Consider the following 15204-nt stretch of genomic DNA (forward strand, 5'->3'; position numbering starts at 1 on the left):
TTGAAACTTTATAAGACCTTACAATTTCTGATGATGAATGTCTTCTGGACTTTAGCACTGAAGTTATGAGAAAACGGTGTAGGTTGTAATTACCTCACACCATCTCTAAAATGGGTGGCAATTACTGATGTATGATCTAACACCAAACAAAGATAGTTAATACATGTTTCAACGTAAATCCCCATTGGTAATTTGTTCCAACACCCTGATCACAATTTTGAATTCTCAAATTGGATAAATAAATGCAAATAAATGCCGATTCCAAAACTGGACTTTATAGTTTTTAATTGTTAAATTAAAAAATTAATTAAGAATTAGGCCAAGATGGTTTCCATACTTTTTGGCCAAGTAAACTGGTTGAAGCCTCAAAAGATTGCAGCACATAATCTAAGCTCACATTTCAATAGTGTATTGTCAGAGGTGTTGTCATTTGGATGAGACATTAAAAAAGCCTTTGCTGAGATGAGTAGACATGGCACTATTTACAAAACAAGAAATTCTCCCAACATCCCAGCCAACATTAATTCCTCAACTAACATCAAAAGAAAAAATATAAATAACTCATAAATTTGCTGTATGTGAGACCTTGCTGTGTACTATATGACTTTTGAGGTCACTTGGGTAATAGCGGGGACTAGATGTTAAAAGTAATACAAGATCTGCATTAATTCCAACATTAGAATATACATGATACTGTACTTTATAGTGCAACAATATGGCAATTTAACTGTGAAAACCAGTAAATCCTGAGAATGTGGATCACACTGTGCATATATTTTATGCCACTCAATATTTCCAACTTGGAGTTGTATCATTCTTGCATAATAACTCAAAAACTAATGTAATGAGAATTCTCAGCTCACAAATTAAATGGACTGGGTATAACAATAATTTAACAGATAGTCTCCATAAATTCTCACTATTATCTTTATCAACCATAGTGTAGAATAAATGTCTGACAAGGGAGAAGCAATATTCAGCATTGCATTAGAGCCAACACTCACTGCTCTTCTAACTCTGCCTTCTTATGTATTTTCCCTCCTTCAGTGACAAGACATCCTTTGGTCCCACACTTTGGAACTCTCTCCCTAAACCTCTCCACCTTGCTAATCTTTTCTCCTACATTCAAAATTGTCCTTAAAGTCTGTCTCTTCAACCGTGCCTTCAATCATCAACCTAAATTTTCTTTTGTTACTGTTCAGCATCCATTTTCACCTTTTTGAAAGCAATTTGAAACTTTACTACACTACACTACAGGTTCTATGCAAATGCAATTTGTTGCTGTAGATAAATCATGCATTGAGAAATCCAATCTAAACTAGCAATTTTTAATCTCATCACGTTGTGAAGCAACAAATAAAAATAATCCTGCACAAATGCATGTTAAATTTCTACTGTATTACACATCTACATTGTTCGTCTACATTAAACCAAATACTTTAGTGATGCTATAGATTTGTGCAGACAGGATTGAAAAAAATCACCATTAGTCTGAAAACGCTCAAGCATAGACAAACTCAGGCAGAGGTAAATTAAACTTGTTTGCGCTCCTTGTGAATTTGAGATCGATTTTATTGCGTAGAAGAATTGTGTGATGACCTAATAAAATATTTTCTGAATAAGTGACGCAACTTTAAGTTTCAAAATGAAGTGTTCATTCTACCCTTGTCTTTCAGTTATGAGAAGTTTCCGGATACAAGAAATGGAACCACTTTTGTTCTCTCCAAGCACACCTTCAGTATTTACCGCATGCCTGCAGAAAGCAATAGAGTCTGTATCTAAACAATTTTTACCTTAGAACGTCACAAAGCACAAAGTGCCTTTGAACTGTAGTCAATGTTGTAATGTAAAAAACACCATGGCCAAATTTTGTCCCACAAACAGCAAAGATATATATGACTTGATTGTGTTTTTTTTTAAGTGTTAATTGAGAATCAAATGTTTGCCAGGGAGCCAGGAGAGCTCCCTGTCCTTCTTCAAACATCTCTTTGGGATCTTTTGTATTCAGTTGAGAGGCTTGGTGTTTTAACTTCTCCCTGACTGTGCAGCACTGTCTCAGTGCTGTTCTGAAGTGCCGACCTATACTTTACATTCAAAGTGAAACTGGTCAATAAGGCAAAATACACCAGTGAACATGACAATCCATTTTATATCACCAAATCCAGCAACTCCGCAAACTCCAGCACGATGCCACCACGAAACACATCTTCCCTTCCCCCCCACCCCTGTCAGCATTCTGTAGGGACCGTTCCCTCTGGGACACCCTGGTCCACTCCTCCATCACCTCAAACCCCTCTCACAGCATCTTCCCATGCAATTGCAGAAGATGCAACACCTGCCCCTTTACTTTCCCCCTCCTCACCGTCCAGGGGCCCAAACACTCCTTTCAAGTGAAGCAGCGCTTCACTTGCACTTCTCTCAATTTAGTCTACTGCATTTGCTGCTCCCAATGCGGTCTCCTCTACATTGGAGAGACGAAACGCAGACTGGGTGACCACTTTGCAAAATACCTTTGGTCTGTCCGCAAGCATGACTGAGACCTTCATGTCGCTTGCCATTTCAACACACCACCCTGCTCTCACGCCCACACGTCTGTCCTTGGCCTGCTGCAATGTTCCAGTGAAGTTCAATGCAAACTGGAGGAAAAGCACCTCATCTTCCGATTAGGCACTTTACAGCCTTCCGGACGTAACATTGAGTTCAACAGCTTCAGATCATGAACTCTCTCCTCCATCCTCACCCCTTTTCAATCCCATTTTTTCAAATATTTATTTTTTAATTCTCATGTTTATATACATAAAACTTATTTCTTTTTTTTTATTTCCAGTCATTGTTTTATCCCTATCTTTTAGCCTATTTTGATCTTTTTTCCCCACAATGTCTCCTCCTCCCAACCCCACTCAGGCCATCATTCTGCTTTCTACTCTTAATGTGACCATTAGCAACTCCTTTAGCCAGTATCACCCCATCAACACCCCTTCGACCTTTTGTTTATGACATCTTTTGCAATCTCTCCTTTGCCTCCAACTATCAATGGCCTTCTATCCATCTTCACTTGTCCCAACCCCCTTAATCAGTATATATTTCACCACACTTTTACTTCTTTTTAGTTTTGAAGAAGAGTCACAGACTCGAAACTTTAACTCTCTTTCTCTCCACAGATGCTGTCAGACCTACAGAGTTTTTCCAGCAATTTTTGTTGTTTCAGATTTTCCAGAATCCGTATTTTTTGCTTTTACCATTTTACATCGCACCTGATTTCCAAACAAAACAGAATAGGGCATGACTCCACAACCCTCTGAGTCAAGGAAGAAGAGTGCTACCACTGACACATACTGTCACAGTCTTGGCTGATTCCAGGTAGTGTCGTGCTGTGCACAGGTTGTGGCAGTTAATGTCTTCTTGATCAATGACATTTTCAATGCCAACTATCAAAGGGCAGGCAAAGGTTAAAAAGTTACAAACGCAATTCCAAAGCACCAATTATAGTTAATTCCTTAACGGGTAATGTTTTAATTTCACCTCGCCAGAAGAAGTGCTGCATTTACATCTATGATAATAAAATGGAAACCAGTAATATTCAACTCAATTGGTCACCGAGACGAATGTCAGCAGCATGTGTCAACGTACCCTAGTGCCTTGCGCTAATCTACCACAGACTGGACCTGGACCTAAACTGCCAACACGTCCTCCCCTCCACCCCACACCCCCAAAAAAAGAGTATTCACAATCACCAAATTGCCTAACATCGTTCAGTCAATAACGCCATGATACACACGAAAAAAAGGACAGGAAGATGCTGAAACTTACGCAGAGAAGTAATCGAGAATATCACATATCAAAGATGACAACTAGGAGGCGAAATGTTGTAAACAAACCCCCCCCACTTCACAGTTCCTGGTCAGATGACCCTAAATCATCGCCAATGCCAGTCCGGTGCGCGCACGGTGTACTGGGAATTGTAGTTCGATCGCTCAAAACACCAGGAGAGGAATCGACTGTAACTTCCGCTGCGTATAAACTACAAGTCTCATGATGCAATGCAACTGGGGATAAGAGGGGTGGATGGAGGGAGGGAGGGAGGGAGGCAGGCGAGGCACGTGACCTTCGTCCCGCACGAGCGGACGATACGCTCACAGGCGCAGCTAATGTTCCATGACGTAAGTGGTGATTGACAGGAGCGTTGTCCAGTCAGCCTGGAGTACTTTTGGAAACTGACCAATGGGCGGCCAGCAGGAAGTGGCTGCTGGTGGATGGCCCTGTGGACCATTCGGGTTCGGTCAAGCTGAGTGGGTGGGGATGATGGGTAAATGAACTGCCGGAGGTCCCCGCCATTTTGGGGCTAGTGCGGAAGTTGTAGTTGTGTCTCGGACTCGGAGCGGTTGAAGGTTCCGCCTTTTCATGGTCAGGTAGCTCCCAGTACATCGGCTCCTTTTTTTTTGTTTTTGTTGGCCGTTACGCCACGAAAGAGCACCTGAAAATGGCAGGCAGACTACCGGCTTGTGTCGTGGACTGTGGCACAGGGTAAGCGGGGATGAAGGGGAGGGCGGGGGTTTTGGACAGCAATCTGACACTCGGCTCTCTACCCCCTCCCCGGGGGAGCGGACGCTCCGAGTGCCAGGATGTGATTCCTGGGTGTGGGCCGGCAGGGGCCTCCGTATCATTTCAGTCAGACAGTGTGGGGGTGTGGGCCGGGGCGGAGCGGGTTGGCATTAAAAAGCATAGCCCTGGGCGGCTTTGACAATAGTCAGTGTGCGGCTGCCAAGCTGAAGCTGCTGCAACAGAGCTGGTCCCCGCCCTTCCGTTTGCACCTTCAAGGCCCAGGTGAACGGCCTTGCTCTCCATGCATGGTCAGAATCTCTCTCTCCTCTCCCACCGTTAAAAGACCCGTGTGAGGCGCGGTGTTGTTCCCTTCAAGCTCCAAATAAAGATTTGCAAAATAACCGTGATGGAAAAGGCCGCCAGTGAACAAGCGCCAAGCAACTTCCCAAGTTGTCAAAGCCGCTTCCTGCTTTCATCTGTAATTTCCTTATAAGGGAGTTTTTTTGGAGGTGTAAAGCGATTAGTGAAGTGATTCTGCCCGACAAAGCTTTTCTTTTATTGTGTTTTTATTTTTTAAAAAAATTCTGGCACCGACTATAGGTTCAATGCGTGTTGCATTTGTAATTTTGCTTTTTACAGATCATAAGCAGGGTATTTTTTTTAAGATCAGTTGAGATTTTTCACATTGCACTTCCGCTTTTCAAAACGTTCTGACGTTTGTGAGAAATGTTTGAATGAAAGTGTTGAATTTGGCCATTGGTGTCACGACGGGGAAATTATACCGCCTTCAGGAAAATAAATCCTAGTATATGCAGTGTACTGTTGGATAGTATGCACTGTTGAATTTTGCTGTGTAGACAAGTATAATGGATGATTAGTGTCTCTTTAATGGTTAGGCATTTTTATGTATTTTTGCGGATGACTTGACTGTGAGCATCCTAATGGAGCGTATCAAATGCCTCACTGACTTGTGGCACGCCCGACAAGAGTGATTTGTTTGCATAATCCGACCTTCGCCATGTAATATGCATCATTGTAACGCATTAGGTCGGTAACATATTTTAGTTTCAGTTTGTATTACTTGCTGATCTGGTTGCCTGGAATGAAGTGCATGAGAGCATCAGCAACATGCATCGGAAGTTTTTTTCGGTGGCAAACTATATTGTTAAATTTTGTTGGGGTGAGATGCTTTTTAAAAAAATCTGGTCTCGAGGCTGGTAAATTTGGTCAATAGATTTGGCAGGAATCTAGAATTATGGTGAAGTTTTTTGTGGCTGGAAGGTTGTTTTCTATTGGCATTCTGTAGGTTTCAGTACTGGGCCTTTTGTTTTCGTGGTATGTAGAAATGTTTTAGAATTAAATGTAGGGGGCATGATTAAGTTGCTTGTACATGATACAAAAAGTAGTTAAGTTGATAGTGAGGAAGAAAGCTGTAGACTGCAGGAAGATGATGGACTGGACAGGTGAGCAAAAAAGTAGCAGGTGGAATTAATGCAGAGAAGTGTGATGTCATGCATTTGGGGAGGACAAACAAGGTAAAGGGAGCACAATAAATGGAATGATCCTGATAAATTTAGAGGAACAAAGGGACCTTGGAGTGTATATCTACGGCTCGTTGAAGGTAACTGCACAGATGGTTAAATTGGCTTGGGATACTTTCCTTTATTAGCTTGGCCATAGAATGTAAGAGTAGGGAGGTTATGCTGGAATGTTGGGCCATAGCTGTAGTACTGCATACAGTTCTCATCACTTCATTACAGGAATGATGTGGTCACAGGATACAGAAGGGTTTACAAGGATGTTGCTATGAATGAAGAATTTTAGCTATGGCCCTCATAGTGAATATGCTGCATTTGCGTTCTTTGGATCAGAGGAAGATCAGGGGAGATTTAACTAAGGTGTATAAAATTGAAGTGCCTACGTAGAGCGGATAAGAAGGACCTATTTCCGTTAGCAGGGGGTGCATGGATTTAAAGTAATTGGAAGGATTTGAAGGGTGATCAGTAATTTTTTCACTCAGAGGTGGGTGTGGGTCTGAAGCTCTCTCTGAAAGTATGGTAGAGACAGAAACCTTCATTTGAAAAAAACACTTGGGTATGCACTTGAGGTGTTGTAGTCTACAAGGCTGTGAACCAAGAGCTGGAAGGTAGGATTAGACTAGATTGTTCTTCCAGCCAGCATGGACACAGTTGGTCAATTGGCTGCTTTTTGTGCCATAAATCATTTATTTCTAATATGTTTTCATCACTAAATCCTTACCTGAATAAAACACCATTTGGACTAAAGCTTTCTGTGACTGTGAGAACTCTATATCAGTTTGACAGATTTTGAAGTTCCTACTGAGCATCACCTCAGAATAAAACTGTTTAAATTGTCAATCTAAGTTGCTTGAGGCCATAAGAATGGTTGGTGAATGATGTTGGAAAAATATATGCTGGTTGCATCTGAAATTGAGTCATACTAGTGGAATGGAGCAGAAACTTTCTTCTGCATCTGATTCCTACTATACATAACTTGGGTGTGTTTGAATACATCATTTCAATCTCAATGAGCACAATGCTCAATAGGAGAAAGAGTTGAGAATTGTCTACTTTTCAAAATAGATAACAGATTTGCTTATTTATAATCAAAAGTATTTTAAGTTTGATGTTTTACAACAATGACCTATGTCATTTACAGTTGTACTGGTAAGAATGAAAGGTAATATTTCCATCTATCTACTGCTGATAAGAACAAGTACTGTTGTGTTGAAAATAAGGCCACTGAATGTTGCATAATGAAAACCTGTGCCCCATGAGTGGACTGACCCAATTTGTCACTCATGAGTCTAATTCCTCTACATTTTACTGCTCATGTGATCAGATTTTCTTGTACATTTTGTCAGTAGAGTAAGCTTAATGTAGGCAATTTTAAATGCATATGCAATTGACTTGTCTTATTTTTGACATCTTTGAAATACAAAAACATGGTTTGGAAATTATGTGATTCTAATTCCATAGTCTCTTTAGTTCATGTATTTAAGTTTCAAATCTAAATTGGCTATGGTAGGCATCAGTAAATAATTGAACAATATGCAGTCATTCATAAACTGTTAAATAAGCAAGTACAAAATATTAAATCAGTCTATTTCTTTCATTGGAAAAGACTGGATCCAGATAAGGGGACACTTATTGAAGTACATTTCAGTTGTACCTTTCAACTCAAAGAAATGCTCCGTTTATGTTAAAGTATATTAGTAAATTTTATTAAATTGTAATCATTGACAAATATTCATGAGTTTGATAAGTAATTGTACAAGGCAGGCACACTCATGTATTTTATGTAAGATTGTGATGAATTTAAGAAACAAAATGCTGCAAGAGCTTTACGTGGTTGAGCAGTGATTAACAATCTACATATTCAATACACATACCTATGGTTGTACATCAGAACTTGAGGTGAGGGAGATAATAAACATTTAAAAGATGAAAAAAGTGTTAATTTGTATATTCTTTAGTGCAGTCGTGTGTGTAAGGACAGGGGCAAGCATCCTTAAATTATTTTGATTCTTTGTGATGTTGGACTTTTTTTCCTGGGCTGAAAGGAAAAAGAATATCATGCTTAAATGAAACTTAATTTCTTGGCGGGGGAGCTGTTGTGTGTTGTACTTTTGTAATAGTACATATTTCTCCAGTATGCTTTGAAGCCATAGTGTTGGAAATATTTCTAGTATAGCTTCATGCTTCAGATGCTAACTTCTAATTTTGTTAGTGGAAGTATGATTTTTTTTGCATCTATCAACATTCTTTAACCAGTGCACTTCCTGTGTCAGCTTTTCTAAACTAACCTAGCGTGCGGTAGAAAGCATTAATATACCTAATCCAAGATAACTGAATGTTTGTGTTCAATTTTAGTTGTATTGCTGCTACTATGTTTATTAAGAAATTCATCAAGTTTATAGATGCCATTAATAACAAAGCTATGCTTGTAAAAATCTGAACATTAACACCTGGTCTCAAGCTTACAAAATAAATTGGATGGAGGGAATCTTTAATGCCCACCAACAGTGCTCCCATGGTAATTCCTAAAATGGGTCAGATATATGTAACTTTGCAGCAAGAATGCTGTTATTATCCAAGCGTAATGGTGCAAATGTTTCAGGAAGCAAGTAAAATTTGCAGGAAGTCAGTAGTACAGTATACGCAACACTTCTAATATAGAGAAGAAAGGTATATGAATCATACAGTAAAATCCAGTTCAAGACATAGGATCTGAAATAGTCTAATGAATGGAGCATATGAGGTTAGTCTTGAGTTTACACCATTTTTGAATAAATATGAATCCTGTTTGTCCATTAAATTTGATTTTAGTACAGTCGTTCAGATGTAGTATAGTCTATCCACAATAGTGGAAATGAAGATAATCACATTTCTGCTAAACCAGAGCCTGCTGTGACAGGTTTGGTATTTTGGCTTGGTTTCCAGGCAAGTTTTGTTCTGTTTTTTTGTTTATGGAGGAATTTACAGTTGCTTCTCATTTCCCAGTTTATTAAATATATTCATTATTGATGTTTGTGTTTAGTTTAAAAAAGACTTCACTGCTTTACCAATTAACTCTTTTTGTAGATTTTTTTACATGACCAATACCTAAGCTCTGGAACTTTGCACCTAATTTGCCTGATGTTCCTAAAGAAAGGACATTTAGAAGTTCTTCTTTTTTCCAGTTGTGAACAAAGGAAGATGGTTATGGTTGCTGGATGCCAATCATCTCAGCACCAGCACATCACTGCAGAAGTTCTTCAGGATAGTATCTTGAATCCAACCACCTTTAGCTGCTTCATCAGTGACCTCCTGCCCATCATGATCGGAAGTGGAGATGTTTGCAAATGATTGAAGTGTAGTAACTCTTCAGATACTGAGCAGATCTGTGTCCATATGCAAGATCTGGACAACATTGAGGCTTGGGCTGATAAGTGGAAAGTAATATTCTTGCCCCACAAGTGCCAGGCAATAGCCATCTCCAATAAGAGTATCTGACCATGTCTCCTTGGCATTTTATGACACTTACATTGCTGAATCCCTGCCATCAATATCCTGGGAGGTTAGCATTGACCAAAACTGAGCTGGACCAGCTAAGTATGATGTCTAAAAGAGCAGGTCAGAGGCTGGGAATTCTGCACTGCGAAACTCAACTCCTGTCTCTTCAAATCCTGTCCACCAGCTATAAGGCACAAGTCAGGAGTGGAATGCTCTCCACTTGTCTGGATGAGTGCAGCTCCAACAGCACCGAGAAGTTCAATGCCACCCAGGAGAAAACAGTGTGCTTGATTGGCATCCTATCCACCACCTTAAACATTTTTTCCTTCCATCACCAGTGCACAATGACAGCAGTGTGTACCATCTGCAAGATGCACTGCAGCAACTCATCAAATTTCCTTCGAAAATACCTTCCAAACCCTGGAAGGGCAAGGGCAGCAGATGCATGGGAACACTACCACTGGCATGTTCTTCAAGCCACACACCATCCTGACTTGAAACTATATTGCTGTTCTTTCACTGTCCTTAGGTCAAAATCCTCGGGATCCCTCCTGAGCAGCACTGTGGGGGTGGGGGGGGGTGCGGGTAGCATCTACACCACATAGCCCGTAAGGGTTCAAAAAGGTTGGGCAACAAATGCTGGACTTTCCAGTGATGCCCACACCCCATAAATGAATTAAAAGCACTTCAATCCTCTGGAGAAAAGGAGTGTAGTATAAATTTAGCTATACATTCAAGACTGTGGTGGATAGCTTTTGGATGCTAAGCAAATGGGAATAATGTGAGAAGTCGAAGTTGGTGGAGGATCAGCTATGATACTGAATGAACAGACTCCAATGGCCTGATCCTGCTCTGACTTCTTTCTTGTATGTTCTTATTACTCTCTTCCCTTTTTTGTCATAGGGCCTAAAGACCAACTTAAATTCTCCAGTAATATGCCCAAATAGCTGGTTATCATATCTAAAGTCAGACCATAAGTGGCGTTAGCCTAGTCAACAATGGAGTCTTCACAGATGAGTCATGCTCTAACTCAGTCCCACTTATGAACCACATGTAAGCCAGCAAGAGTGATTGTTTGAAAACCAGTAGTAGAGAGACTTCTCGCAGATCGGGTGTGGGACTTAACTACTTGATCTTGACTCAATATCGCACCTCGTGTTTCATTTCCCTTAAAACCATCAAAGAGCCTTCTTCAGAAGTGTTTGCTAAAGTCCATCTGAAGTGCTGCTGATTTGCCATATAAACCTCTATTTTCAAAGCGTCCTGTGATTGCTGTTGTTGACTTGCTGAAAACTGAACAGTAATTGATGCACGCGTCAATGAAATGCTTTTAAGAACTAGCATCACCATAGGAAATGGAAGGTATTTAAAACATACAGGAACTGAAGAGACCAATTCCCACCTGTGGTAGTAATAAGTCAGCATTTTGCAAAACAGCTATTTTAGGTCTTCTACTAGTTTTGTCTATGGCTAGCTGCCCCATCCATTCGAGCAGAGATCAGAATCCATCCTGTTGATAGTGATATGTAAATAACAAATTCACTAGAGGATGGCATTTGTATGTACTTCCTTCCACGGTTTTTAACAGGACATTACAATTTTTGCTGACATTTCAGCTGTTTGATATTGATTCTGTAACTTCTAAGTTGCTTCTACATTGAGTACAGCTGACAGATGTGATCTCCCTCTTATGTATAGACTTGGTTGAAAATGTGGATTTCACAATTATGTTGTTGGAATAAGGGAGCTGGTTTTGGTAATATATCAGAGGACCAGTGATTTTGTTTTTTTGTGGATGAAATAGTATGTCCTACGGGAAATGAAAATTAATACTGGTAATAGCTGAAATTCATATTAAACTGACAATGTTGAAAGAAATGAAGCCCTGATCACTAAAAAGGATAAAGTCTGCTGGAATGAAGAAAAGCAAGTAGAAAATTGTCTTAAAGCAATTGTTAGACATTGTGTGCAGTCTAAATGTAAAAGTGAGACTACAGCATATGCTGCAACTCTGATGAAAGTTGTGGAAGGGCCTCCAGCCAATAGTCACATGGTTTCATCCACCTGTCATTCAGTTACTGAAAAGGAGACTGCTGAAAGTAAATATGAATGCCCATTAATTAAAGGTGGGCATACCAACTGTCCATAAACTTTGCTTCCTGTTGTCTCTGTTTCTGTTTGATGTTAAATCAATATTTAACTAAAATTGCTGAAGTAAACACATGGGAATACCCAATGTAAACACTTACCTGTTACTGTAATGTTAATGAGCCAGTTGAGTTACACTAACTGAAATTTAATGTTTAAGGTTTTAAGCAAATACAAATTTAAAAATGCATAATTCACAAGTAATATGATTTTTTTTCTAATGTTAGCTTTGTGCCTTTTATTACCTTTGCTAACATTTTTATTTAAGCGTTGGACTTTCTCAAAAGTCTGGGCTTTAATTTATTTTTGACCTCCTGGCAACCTCAGCTGAATTTTGCATGCATGCAACTAGTTGAATTTTCAGGCATATACTTCAACTAATAGGTGTACCTCCTTTTCCGGTTAGAATTTGAGTTTCTTTGTTTTTTCAAGAAGAAAGGTACTGGAAATTGTTGTTAAATACTGTCTTTTATAAAACATATCAGACATGTACCATCTATGAACAGCAGGATCTGTGATCATAGTTTTCTTGATGAACTAATTTTTCTTAAAGTGCTTAATTATGAAAAGATTAGTTAAAACTCTCAAGCCCTTTTTCCCCCCCAGTTGAAAACCTGGAGACTAAGTAACAAATATTTAAATGCTCAGATGTTTCATTTCTCTAAACACTTCTGTTAGAGACAGTATACATCAGCAAACTGTGTACTAGCCTTTTAAGTATTGCTGAAAAAGGAGACATCCTGTCGAAGCTTTTCATCTCGCGTACCAGAGCAGATGCAAAAATGCCAAATTTCAAAGAGCAACGATTTATACTGTGGGAGGAAAAGGTGCTGGTTGGTAGGTAGGTAGACGGTTGGTACATTGGTGGACTGGTCGAGGCATTGCCATGGAGAATGCATCAAGGAACTGGGGGTCAGTTAGCTTGGTTGGCTGAACGGCTGGTTTATGATGCAGAGTGACGCCAACGGCGTGGGTTCAATTCCTGTACCGGCTGAGGTCTTCCATGCCTTCTCAACCTCACCTGAGGTGTGGTGACCCTTGGGTTAAACTCACCACCAGTCATCTTTCTCTAATAAGAGAGCATCCTACAATCCTCTGGGACTATGGTGACTTTCACTTTTTCACTAGGGAACTATTTTGGATTCAAAAAAGGCACAATGCCTGGTTCCTTGCCATGTCTAGGCAATTTTTGAATTAAGCAAAAGCATGGGGGACAATAGTTTCAGAGTGCATTCTCCATGGCAATGCCTCGGCCAAGCAAAGTTGACTTTCCTACCAGTCAACACCCTTTTCTCGTGCAATATAAATTGTTGCTCCCTTTAAAATTTGGCATTCTTGCATCTGTCCTAGTAAGTACAAGATGAAAAGCTTCAACAACATATCTTTTCAGCAAAACTCAAGTTCTATATTATCAAGCGACTGTTTTTGATTTTCTGCTTCTATGCTCCTCATGCATGTTAGTTCACAACCATGCCATTGATTCTATCCATTTAATAAGAATCAGAAAATTTAGGCTTCAGTGCTCTTAAGGCAGGAATCTAAAGGTAGTAAGTGGCTAACTATTGAAAGTGCTGATACAAATTAAAGTAGCTACAGGAATTAGTGGGTTTGTAGTAGATATTAGTGGATAATCTATCCCTTGTCATGAAAATAGTGAAGTAGAGGAAGGGAAGAGTTAGTTTTGGACCATGTGGTAATGGTGGGGAAGACGTTAAAAGTATGAGGATCCGTGTAGATTCCCATAAAGAATCATTTTTCATCTGGACCAATTGAGTGGAGTTTAAAGACTAATTCTTCAACGTGAGGGAAAGGCAATAGGTCATTAACCTGAATTGCAAACCCTGCATTCCACTCTTGTGTAGCTACCTGACCAGAGTGTTTCCAGAGTTTTCTGTATTTATTTCAAGTGAGATTTGCCTGAGCTGCTAGATTTCATTGCTGAAGGTACAAGTTACGATCCTATCCTCAAGTGACGTTTTGGTTAACTGGATTAATTTGGGCTTGTCCCTACCACTTTGTCATGTACTTTGGGGGTGAGATGTTGGCAATATTGATTTGCTTTGGTCCTTATGAAACCTGTGAATGACAGATGCACCTCAGACCATTGTGCATGAAAGAAGATTGTTTGGCTACGCCAAGCTACTGAATAGAAACAAAGTGGGAGAGGAAACTTCTGACACAACTAGGGTTCCTTAAGATGCTGAGGCAATATTTTTGAGAATTATTTAAACATATGCATTAGAAGTCAAGTAAGGTTTTAATTTCATAGTTCTAGCAATAAGGATTTGTGAATAATTTTCTGAAACAAAATATCTTTTTCTCATCTTGCAGGTATACAAAGCTTGGGTATGCTGGGAATACAGAACCACAGTTCATAATTCCATCATGTGAGTTCAGTATATCAATCTTTACAAAAAATGTTACATCTTGATCGAAAGTAAAGTTTCTACAATCTTACTGATAGAGGCATCAGTAGAGATGGCCAAATGTATGATTTTTCCATTCCCTCGACCAAATATTAAACTGAAGTATCTAATTTGTATAAAAATGTGTGCTTTACTACCCTTGCATGAGCAGTTTAAATTGTTTTACCAGAATATTTTTAGTAAAAGTATAAAGCAAAACTTTTAATATATCTGTAACACTGTCTTTGACACAACTTTGTAAAGGGAGTGGAGTTATATCTCATACTTCAACTAGTAACATTTAACAAATCATGTAAAGCAATGAGCAAAATGTTGAAATATAGCTTTAAAGGTTTTTGGTTGATCTTGGTATTCCATCCTTTTAATCTGGGCTTTTGAATTCAAGTGGAATGGTACTAATTGGCTAGTTAAGCTTGTAATCAAAGTGCTGTCTGAGGAACAATTAGGGTTTGTGAAAATGTTTAATATAAATGTATAATGTTTTACAGGAAATTTGCTGTTGCTAGATATGTATTAAATATTCGGTATATTAGCTATACTGTCATTTATTGTTTCTCCTACTTTTGCTGTCATGTTTGTTTTTAGGGAACCTGGAAGGAGGTAGAAAGATGCTAGTAAGAAACAATTAAAAAAGACAATTTCGAATGGCCAACCAGGGGAACCTACCAGTAAAAGAAAGGGGAGACAATTGAATTGCTCAAAATAGGTTTTGAAACATAAGTCTCCTGCCATTTTTTCTCAGTAACTAAAATTTTTAATATTGAAAATTAAGTTTTTAACATGTCCCAGATCTCAGAGCCCTCCCCCCCCCGCCCCACTGCCAATACAGCACTGCAGTATAACGAGACTCTGTTCCAAATTTCCATTTCTTAAAGACCCTAGATCTCCCCTCTTCCCCTCTGCTTCACATCTAAGTATTTTTTCTATTGCCATCTCCTGCCCCCACAGATATCATCATCTGTGTTTTGTCATGGGGCCCCAAGAATCAACCAGTAAATCATTTTGACATTCCATCCAATCACACCACAAATCATAAATGCTCTCCATGCATTTCCAAACATCAGAATTACTCC

General features: G+C 39.4%; 2 protein-coding genes across 9 annotated transcripts in view; one reads left to right on the forward strand and one right to left on the reverse strand.

Moving 5' to 3' along the window:
* LOC121285020 (solute carrier family 35 member F5-like) overlaps window positions 1–3936 on the reverse strand; it is a 147510-nt gene extending 143574 nt beyond the window's left edge. For 4 of the 7 annotated variants that reach the window (XM_041201105.1, XM_041201100.1, XM_041201103.1 and 1 more), the window contains exon 1: window positions 3811–3936. The gene's annotated coding sequence lies outside the window, so the exon portion shown is untranslated. The remainder of the gene's footprint in view (window positions 1–3810) is intronic. The other 3 variants (XM_041201102.1, XM_041201099.1, XM_041201104.1) reach the window with 2 other exon arrangements.
* A 353-nt stretch (window positions 3937–4289) lies between these two features.
* The window catches only part of LOC121284945 (actin-related protein 3), a 58716-nt gene continuing 47801 nt past the window's right edge, over window positions 4290–15204 (forward strand). Inside the window, exons 1-2 of one of the 2 annotated variants that reach the window (XM_041200909.1) lie at window positions 4290–4524; window positions 14037–14092. In XM_041200909.1, the coding sequence (XP_041056843.1) occupies window positions 4481–4524; window positions 14037–14092 (100 nt within the window). In that variant the 5' untranslated portion in view covers window positions 4290–4480. Of the gene's footprint in view, window positions 4525–4831; window positions 4851–14036; window positions 14093–15204 lie in introns of those variants that run through there. The other variant, XM_041200910.1, reaches the window with a different exon arrangement.

This window comes from Carcharodon carcharias, chromosome 12, assembly GCF_017639515.1.
Source record: "Carcharodon carcharias isolate sCarCar2 chromosome 12, sCarCar2.pri, whole genome shotgun sequence".
NCBI lineage: Eukaryota > Metazoa > Chordata > Chondrichthyes > Lamniformes > Lamnidae > Carcharodon > Carcharodon carcharias.